At 40.4% G+C, this 10,003-nt stretch overlaps 1 protein-coding gene across 2 annotated transcripts in view; it reads left to right on the top strand.

The window, feature by feature from the left end:
• Positions 1-1,446: 1,446 nt before the first annotated feature.
• The window catches only part of RBBP6 (retinoblastoma binding protein 6), a 34,341-nt gene continuing 25,784 nt past the window's right edge, over positions 1,447-10,003 (top strand). Inside the window, exons 1-2 of one of the 2 annotated variants that reach the window (XM_012644998.1) lie at positions 1,447-2,720; positions 7,085-7,184. In XM_012644998.1, the coding sequence (XP_012500452.1) occupies positions 2,555-2,720; positions 7,085-7,184 (266 nt within the window). In that variant the 5' untranslated portion in view covers positions 1,447-2,554. The remainder of the gene's footprint in view (positions 2,721-7,084; positions 7,185-10,003) is intronic. The other variant, XM_012645000.1, reaches the window with a different exon arrangement.

Here is a 10,003-nt window from a genome sequence, read left to right as displayed (position 1 = left end):
TGAAAAGCACTGATGTGCGTGGTTGAGTTAAACTGTATTTGCATCTCTGGGGCTGCCCTGGACTGTTGCCAAAATCTTACTGCCACAGCATCTATGTAGATCACATAAAAATTAATGTAGGTATTCCATACATATTTATTGAGCACTTACTTCTGTGCAGGCACTATTCTAAGAGCTAGGGATACAGCAAAAACAAAGAAAAAGATAAACTATTCTAGCTGGTGATGTGGTGCGGAAGATAGACAACTACAAAGTAAACATGTACCATGTCAGCTATCTATGCGGGCTAGGAAGAAAACAAAGAATAAAGTGATATCGTCATCCTATTTAAACAAAATGGCCTTAAGGAGGCTTTTCTGACAATATGATGATTAATTTAAATCAAGTTCAGTAAGAATTTGGGGTGTGCATTCTGGAAGTCTCTGGGAAACTCTGCTATTTCCTGGCTGTGTGGTCTTGTTCTCAGTTGCCTAACTTCCCTGAGCCTGGCCTGTAAGATTCAGAGAGGCAACACACCACGGAGGGGGTTTAAACGGCACAGTTCCTGACACTTGTAATCAGGAATGGGGCTGGGATCTCGCCACCGAGCAGGCATTCTTTTCTGCAGATCCAGAAAGTGCATGATTGCTAGCTTCAGTTCCCTGTCTATAAATTGGAGGTGATGGTAATGTTGACCACTTAGGGTTTCTGTTGTTAAATTGACTTTTATTGGGCCACATTTATTTCGGTGCATTGAACCTAGTGCCAAGGACGGTCTTAAACTAGTAAATTGTATTCATTCATTTAAACCATAACAACCCACTAAACCAAGTACTATTTTTAACGGCATTTTACAGCTAAGGAAACACAAGCACAGAGGAATTAATCTAGAGCCCCAGAGCTACGGATCCAACCCAAACAACTTGCTGCAGAGCCTGGCAATGTTATTAGGCGGTCAGCCCTGTGCCGAGCACACAGTAACAGCTCAATAAATCTGTATGGTGGTGGCTGTTATCCGTTCTACGCACCGGCTGCTCCCAAACTGCCACTTATGAAGAGTTTAAGGCAGCCAGTTTGTTGGAAGAGGAAGCTAGGGAGCGCTTGCGTAGCAACCATAGTTTACTACATAGTAACCATAGTGTTTACCTAAATTGGGGGTTGGGGGAAGCTGACAGGGGAAGAAGGAGTTTGCCGGCCATCCCTTGGGACTCACTTTGCACGGGAAACCAGCATGGCAGCCCCTGCAGTGTCAGCGCTCCTTCCGGAACCGCCCGGTGAGCCAGTCCAGCCTCCCCCTCCCTTTTGAGGCAGATGGTTTCTTCCGTTGTCCAGGCTAGTTCGGGTTCCGCGCTCGGGAGTCACAAAGCACAGGGTCACGTGGGCTGGCCGGTGCGCTTTGTGACGCCAGCGGCTCCGCCCCCTGATCCGCCTATCCACGCACGCCAGCTCCGCCCCGCGCGCGCCGCCCGTGCAATCCCTGCTTAAGAGACCCCGGAGTGGGGCGCTCGCCAGAAGCCAGGCCGCGTCCGCCATAGTGCCTGGCTTGGAGGTGTCGCCGACGCCTGGTGAGGGCCCCAGAGCGGCAGGGGGGCAAAACAAAAAGGGAGCCATCGAAGCCCTCCCCGCTGCCCGGCGGTTTCCGGGCATATTCTCGCGGTTCTGGGCCTAAAGCCGACGGGAACGAAAGGCGAGAGAAGCGCGGAGGATCCGGCGAGAGGAAGCGTCAGGGATCCTCGGCGGTGTCCCCGGGGTCCGCCAAAGCCACCGGGCCGCTGGCCGGGGCCCGGGGTGGTGAGGAAGTGCTTCGAGGCCTAGTGAGGCCTAGTACCGGCTTTGTGTCTGAGGCGGCGGCGGCAGCGGCGGCGGCGGCGGCGGGGGGGAGGCGGAGGCGGAGCCGGAGCCGAGGGCGGCCTGCGGGAAGGCCTCTCCTCCGCCGACCGCGCGTTTTCGGCCTAGGCCGCGGGGTCGCTCGTGGCCTCCGGGGAGCAGGCGAAAGGGGTTTGTGTGTTGTGGGGGCCTGGGCCTGGGGAAGCTGACGCCGGTCGTCCGGAAGCCAGGAGGAGGCGAGAGGCCGCTCGTGGACTCCGGGCCTAGGCCCTCTCCCCTCAACCTTCTCCCGGGGCCTGGGTCACCCCAATCCACGGAAAGAGAGACCATCCGGGAGGTGCGGCCGCGCTATGGACCCCTGACCCCGTGGGGTCATTCGGACTCTAACGTGTGGACTGACCGCTATTGACTGCACCGCCTGTCCCCCGTCTCCTGCCGGCCCTTAGCATGAGCGAGGGGGACCCAGCCGGGTGACATTGTGCCCGTTGGCGGATTCTCGATTTCCCCTCTTCCCCATCCTCGTCCTCTTAACTCCCACATGAAGTGATTCTGAGTATCGGGGGGGTTCTGGATTATTGTTCTTACGAACCCCTGCTTGTGGTTGGGGGGTATTTAATCTGAGGCCTTAGGGTCCTTCGGTGTCTTTGAGTGTTTTATGTGTGTACATATTTTGCTCTTAAGTTTATAAATATACATATATTGAGAGTGTCCACGTCTCCTCGCTGAACCTTAGGAATCCTTTGGCACCATGTCCTGTGTGCATTATAAATTTTCCTCTAAACTCAACTATGATACCGTCACTTTTGATGGGCTCCACATCTCCCTCTGCGACTTAAAGAAGCAGATTATGGGGAGAGAGAAGCTGAAAGCTGCCGACTGCGACCTGCAGATCACCAACGCGCAGACGAAAGAAGGTAAGAGCCACATGGACTCCAGATACTTGCTGATGGAAGATAGATACTAGTTGTAAGGTGCCTGGCAGAAGACTAACCGCCATCATGTCTCTTCTGGGACTGTTCGTTCTAATACTTTTGATACAACTTTCATTGATAGCCAAGGGTTGCAGCAGCCGGATTTGGAGTTGAACTGTCTTATTTGGTTTCGGTATATTTGAGTCATCTGTAACTGGCTAATCCAAAAGCGTGGAAGTCTGATTATTCTTCTCAATGTTTTTAAAAATGAGAGGGGACATGGGGGGTTGCTGTGCAGGTTCTTTGGGTGCTTGCCTTATGGCATTTTCTAGCTTGTTTTTCATCAGGAGGCGGGGAGGAGCATGCACAAGGATTTTGTGTTAAAGCAGCAGAAGAGATACTTCTCTAATTTTCCAATCTAACAACGTTTTGGAGTTTAATGGCAAATTTTATATCCTCCCTTTCTCCCTCCCCCCCGTTTATTTGTTTGGAGTTGCCTGTGTTGTGGAGAAGGGATCCATACTTAATTTTTGAGATTTAATTAGTGTTGGAATTGTTTTTGGCACTTAAAATGTTCTGATGTGACCACTCTTGTGTAAATTCCAGAATTAGTAATGTAGTAATTAAGTAGTTGAACTTAGTTCATGACATTACTTTTAAAATTTAGCAATTTGGTAAAGATCAAAAGTACTGATTTTTCTTTTTTAAAGTCATAATTGCTAGACTTTACATGACTCCATTGATACTAGGATACTGAAAAATAGACTACTACCATAGAGTACAAATAAGCCATTTAATGGGGGGGGATCTGCTGAATCTTGAGGGTTTTTTCTCCTTTTTAAAAGTATTTTATAATATTGGGAATTTAACAGGCGAGAAATGTGACAAGCAGTCTTTTCTGACTCTGAACTTGTTTTGGTTTCTTTTTCTCAGAACAGTAATGCTGATGTGTAGTTTTCAGTAGATCAGTCTTCTGAGAGTTATCAATGGGAGGAGAAGAAATAAAGTTCTAATTAAGCTAGGATATTTTTTGATCACTAAATTTGGCTTAAGGTGTGACATGGATTCTTTTAATTGAAATGAGAAGTCCCCCACCTCTCGCCTGTAGTTTGTTAGGTAGAGTAAATCTTGTCATGTAGAAGACCAATTTTCCATTTACAATGCTGACATAAGTATGATTGTATTAGGTTAAGGAATGACAGTGCTGGCATATCTTGACACAAAAATACTCGTTAAGGAAGAACTTTGCTCACATCATAATATGTGAAAATATTGTCTTCTTCCCCTCCTTTTTAAAAACAAGTCTCATACCTTTTGATAATTGTAATCATGTGTAATACTCCTCTGCTTAAGGAGAGGAAAAATTATTGGTGATCATGAACAGTTGAGAAATGGCTTTTTTAAGTCCACTAAAAGCATCCCTCAAGTATAATAGTCACATTTCACAGAACAGATGGATTTATAAGAATTTTAGGCCATCTTGATATATTAATGAGTATTTATGAATGAAAGATGATATAAATGAAATTAAAGGATATTAAGGCAATTTTATACTTGGAAGTTTCATATTTTACTGGAGTATTACACAATTGAATCATTTGGGGCTAGGCTTTTTTATCCATCCTTCCCACCAACTGTTGAATACAGTTTGTTAGAATGGAGTGTGTCATAGTTGAAGAAATCTTGTCCGCAAATTTAAGAGTTTTGTGACTTTGTTTTTTATTTTTGTAGTTCAGGAAATACGTGATACATAATCCAAGCCTTGAAAGGGAAGTGCTTTGCCCAGCAGATTTTCTTTTACATATTTGCGTGAACTGCCCTTGGCTAGAGAAAGCTTTGATGTTAGTTTGGTTAAGAAAAGGGAGCTGTGGGGGGAGAAAAGTATATTTTACCTATTAGGGGAGAAAAGGATATCATTGGTAGTAGTGTGGAGGTAGCTACTTAACACAGTTGAGTAAGAATGCCACTTTATTTGTTGTAAAATATAGCTTTGTAGGAGATTGCCTAGGAGAGAATGCTGAGCATTAGTTTGTTTTTGAATGAATATTTAAATTACCTAATCTACCATGTTTCTATAAAACACTCCTTACAGTTTTGGAAGTCAGTCCGTGTTTAGGGTCCTTAAATCTTGATAAGACTAAAATGCTTGGATCAAAATTCTGTGTACTTTAGACTTCAGAATTCTACTTATTTATTTCTGGACTATATTTCAAAATGAATCCCAAATGATCTTTGTTATATGTGAAATTCTTCTCTGCACACTGACCCCTGAAAAACAACCTTTATTTGAACTTGGTGTGAAAGATTTAGAAGCTGAGTATGAAATATTTTTTAAAGACCCTTATTATAATATTTCTGATTTTTTCCATTTTTTAGATTATTTTTTTGATTTCATCTATGCCTTTCATGTTTGAGGTCAAAAATTACACTGGTGAGGAGAAAAAGGTCTTTTGAAGCCAGCAGACTGCTTGTTAAGGAGGTATTTTAAGTGTGAAAATACTTTTAGGCAATCATTGTAATTCAGATATCTAAAAAGAACATCTGTTTGAGGGACATTGGGGCACCTGACTTTCAGTTTGATAAAATTAATAAGCTGCCTTCAAAAGCTATTGTCAGTGCATTTGAGAGATGTTAGAGATTCAGAAACTTCCTGGCAGGTGTTTGACACTAAGTCTTATTTCTAGAATTAACTTTTTAAAAATCTCCCATCTCCCCTGTTCCCGATTTTTCTGACTCAGAGCTTGTTTGGAATTTGGGGCTATCATGAACTATCCAAGATAATGATTATAGTCTTACATTGGATGCCTAAATCTAGGAAATTGCATCACTCTAACTCTAATTGAATACCTGTGAAATATAGCTTAGTACTTAAATATACTGGAAAGAACTCTTGCCAGAACAATTTAGTTTAAAACAGGGAATATTAATAGTATTATGACTAAAAATAATAAAGCTGATACATATTAAAACCCTAAAATGCCTAAGTATATGATAAGCTTCAAATAATTGGAGGAACAGAAGTAGTCAGCCACTCTGCTGAGTAACTTAGGTGAAGCAAGTAAACTTAATAACGTTAACAGTGAACCCTAATGTCTGGTTGTGTGATTAAGGGAGATGGATATATTTTTGCATCTTGTAGTGAGTTATTTTTCTTTCTGGTAGTTTTCCAAATGCTTTCCTTAGCTAGCAAATCTTTTTACCATAGTTTAGATCTAGTTTCTTAATTTCATTCTTACAGAAGTATTATAAATAATAATCTAAGGAGTAGAAAAATAGGATCCATTCATCCTTCCCCTTGGTCTTCTCAGAAAGTGACATCATTGTTTATCCAGTGGCTACAGACAGGAATCCAGGAATTCCTCTGGCCTGATTCCTCTTTCTGCTTCATCTTCCCAATATTCAGTCCATCAGGAAGCCTTGTCGATTCTGCCTGAAAACATTCTGTCTCCATTTCTCTCTGACGCATCCCAACACAAGCTGTCATTATCTCTACCTGGATTATTTAGCAGCTTCCTTATTAGTCACCCTTTTTCTTCTCTTGTTCCCCCACAGTTCATTCTCCCTGTAGATGCCAGAGTAATCTTTTTTCTTTAATATAAATCAGTCATCATCACTTTATTTAAAATCCTATGACTTCCTGTTGTACTTAAAAACAAAATATAAACCAATCTGTACCTTTCTAGCCATGTTTCACGTTATTCATTTTCTTTAGCTCATGAGGCCTTTTTGTGTAATTTCTTCACATGCTTTTCCCTCTGCCTGGAATATTCCTTTTTCATTTCTTTTTTCTTGGCTGGCTTCTCAGTCTTTTAACTATGCAATGTAAATTCCTCACAGGGGCTTTCTTTGAATCAACATTGTATCCAAAGTTGCATGCCACCATCATTCTTTGTTAGAAAACCTTTTTTTCTCTATTTATAACATGTCATAATTTAATTTTTAGTCTGTTTTGCCCAGTAATACGCTTCATGAGGACAGGAATAATTCTCAACTCATGTTTAGGGGCTAGGAGAAATAGAATATCTTCATTCAAAATAACAGCTTTTTCTTATAGTTAACATGTTCAGCATTTCTGGCTAAATAGACTAGAGAATGACTTAGTCTTACTGAGATTTTGGAGTTCCACAGAAGTAGAGATGCTAGAGCTAAGAACCTGTTCTCACTGTTTATTGTCTCTTGAAGAGAAGCCCCCTTGTAGCTTTGGATATTTGTTCTGACAATATCTAGATGCAAGCAATGTGTAGTTATTAATGCTCTTTTATCCTTAAGTTCATTTCCCATAAAATTTACATTTGGTTGAAGTTTTCTCATTCTTGGATGCTTACCCAAATCCCCAAATAGAAATTCGACTATCTTTTTATTTACAGAATATACTGATGATAATGCTCTAATTCCTAAGAATTCATCTGTAATTGTTAGAAGAATTCCCATTGGAGGTGTTAAATCTACAAGCAAGACATATGTTATGTAAGTATTTATCAAATCTCATGTACTTGTCAACATAGACTTTTTTTAAAAAAGTTTATTTTGTGAGAGAGAACAAGTGTATTTTAGAACTGAACTCATTACTTTAACCTTAGTATATCTTCTCGATCCTCAAAACTGTGAGGATAGGGTTTTTTTTTTTCCTTCATTTATTTTTTCTGATTTCTTTCCCCAGTTAAATTGACTTGCCTGTGATTAAAAGTAAGAGCTCTTCTTAGGGAAAATTTTTGTTCCATATAGGCAGTATTTAGAAAGATAGGAAAGTGATATTTGTATCAGTGGATAAATGTTTCTGTACCCTTGTTTGGGTTTGATTTGCCTACTTTTTTTGGCCTCTTTTCTTTACCACAAAAATTTAAGCATCAGAGAGATCTGTCCTAAATATTTCGATAGCATCGAGAGTATTCAGTAAGGCCAATATTTGCTCCTTATCGATAAAGAGCTTTGGTTGTGAGGCCATAGAGTATATAGGATTTATGAGCATGGACCAGGGATGGGGAACCTTTTCATGTTGGAAGGCTGCATTAATTTAGCTATAATCAATTAAGGCTGCATTCAAGAAACTTAGATATACTGTAAAATGTGCATTATTTTGTAAAAAGCCTACTGTGTACTCAATAATTTCAAAAAAATGGAAACTATTTGTTAATTTTAAGGTTAACCTATTAATGACTTTGTTGTATCTGTTTTTTGTTGGAAAGCATTTGAATATTTGGTTGCAGCATGCATGGAGGTCCACAATTTCAGTTGATCCTCTAGATATGGGTATCAGTCATTTGTGACCTTAGGGACGTCTTGACTTGGGTTAGGTAGGAGAATGTAGATTTGCAACAGTAAGTGGTTGAAAAGCAAGAAAGCATTACTTGGGCATGTTGCTAAAGGTTTCTACTGCATTTTTCCATATTTCAGTTGGATCTTTCTTAGCATCAAACAATGACTTTAAAATGTCATCCCCTGAGAGCTCAGTCAATTCCATCTGTAGTTAGTTCTCTGGGTGCCTTGATGATATCAACTAGGTGAGGCTGAAATGCTAATTTGAGTGTGATGTCATGATTCTCAAAGTCAGTGGATCTTTCCCTGTAGTCTCCAATTAATTGGTCTATAACAGCTGCATATTCTTCAAATGATTCGCATATATCATCCTGCTAATCAGTGACCTTTGCTAACTGGGGAAAATGCTCATCCGAAATTTCCTTTTGAAGAAGTGATGTTGTGTTCTTTTTGGTTTTTTTTTTTTTTTTTTTGAGACAGAGTCCTGCTCAATTGCCCCAGTAGAGTGCATGGCATTGTTATAGCTGACTGCAACCTCAAACTCCTGGGCTCAAGTGATCCTCCTGCCTCAGCTTCCCGAGTTGCTGGGACCACAGCCATGCACCACGATGCCCAGCTAATTTTTCTATTTTTAGTAGAGATGGGGTCTTACTCTTGTTTAGGCTGGTCTTGAACTCCTGAGCTCAAGTAGGCCTCCCAGAGTGCTAGGATTACAGGCATTAGCCGCCACGCCTGGCCTGAAGAAGTGTTTTGAGAAAAGATAACTCTGTTTGAAATGCTTGGATTTTTTTTGCCACATATCATTCATATAGTTAGTTTTACCTTGCAAAGAAATATTCAGGTTTTGATTTGACGTGTAACACACAGAAATGTTGCATTCCTATAGAAATCTTCTTTCAGTAATTCACATTGCTGATCCTATTCTTCATAAAATTTAACTATCTGTTCTCACAGAGATAAAATTTTGGTTAACACCTGTCCTTGCGATAGCCAACTCACTTTAGAATGATGTGGCAAATCCACACTGAATACCTCATGGTTCAACTTTAGCGTGTTATGAAACTGACCACGCCATGTTGCATTTGCACCAGTATAGTTAACAATACTTATAACTTATTGCAAAATGTCACTTAAAGTAGTAGCTGTAGGATAGAGATTTTGCTGATGCAAGATACAATGAAGAGTAAGAAGAACATCTGGATCTGTTAATACTTTTTTTTTTATCTGTGCAATAAACCTTTCATGTTTTCCTATCATGGAAGGTACACCATCTGTATACACACTTACTAAATTTACCAAATTCAGTCCAACTTCATGACATCTATCTTCGGAATTGTTGAAGATATCTATTCACTGTGTTCTGTTCATACGAGTGCCCAAAGAAAGTATCTCTTTATAGCAAAGAAAATTTTCTGTTATGACCTGAATGAAGTATATAATATCTGTGCCGAGTCAGTAGTATAAGTTGATTCATCCAAAGTGATTGAATGGTTGATTCATCCAAAGTGATTGAATGATATATATTTCCCTTTTGAAGTATTACATGAAGTTCTGTTAAGTTGAAGGCTAACTCATGCTGCTAATCAGTTACGGTTCTTCTGGAAAAAGGTAGTTGTTTGTACTTTGAAATGTTACCGGGGTCTAAGCATCCTACAACTTCGACAATGCATTCTTTCACAATTTCTACATCACTGAATGGCTTCGTTTTTTTCCCCCAAGTATATAAGCTACTTTATAAGTTGCTTCAGTGGCATTATTTCCAGGTCTTATTGCTACTTGAAAGAATTGTCTTTGCTTTTGCTTTTGATCTTTTAATTTCTGCCATAAACTCTCGCCAACCAGTGTCGTGTGGTAGTGGCACCAGTCAAGTGGGGGAAGTTAGAACTAAATCATGAGTGTAGCATCCATCAGTTTAGCCCTATGGCTTACCAATGTTCTAATTGTGCCAGTCAATCTGGGAGGAATATTTCATTGAAATTTATTCTTTGGCATTTTAAATATGTTCATTTTAAAAATAAAAATATAAAAGA

The sequence above is a fragment of the Propithecus coquereli genome, unplaced genomic scaffold (assembly GCF_000956105.1).
Source record: "Propithecus coquereli isolate 6110/MARCELLA unplaced genomic scaffold, Pcoq_1.0 Scaffold223, whole genome shotgun sequence".
NCBI lineage: Eukaryota > Metazoa > Chordata > Mammalia > Primates > Indriidae > Propithecus > Propithecus coquereli.
This window is presented reverse-complemented; position numbering and strand designations above follow the sequence as displayed.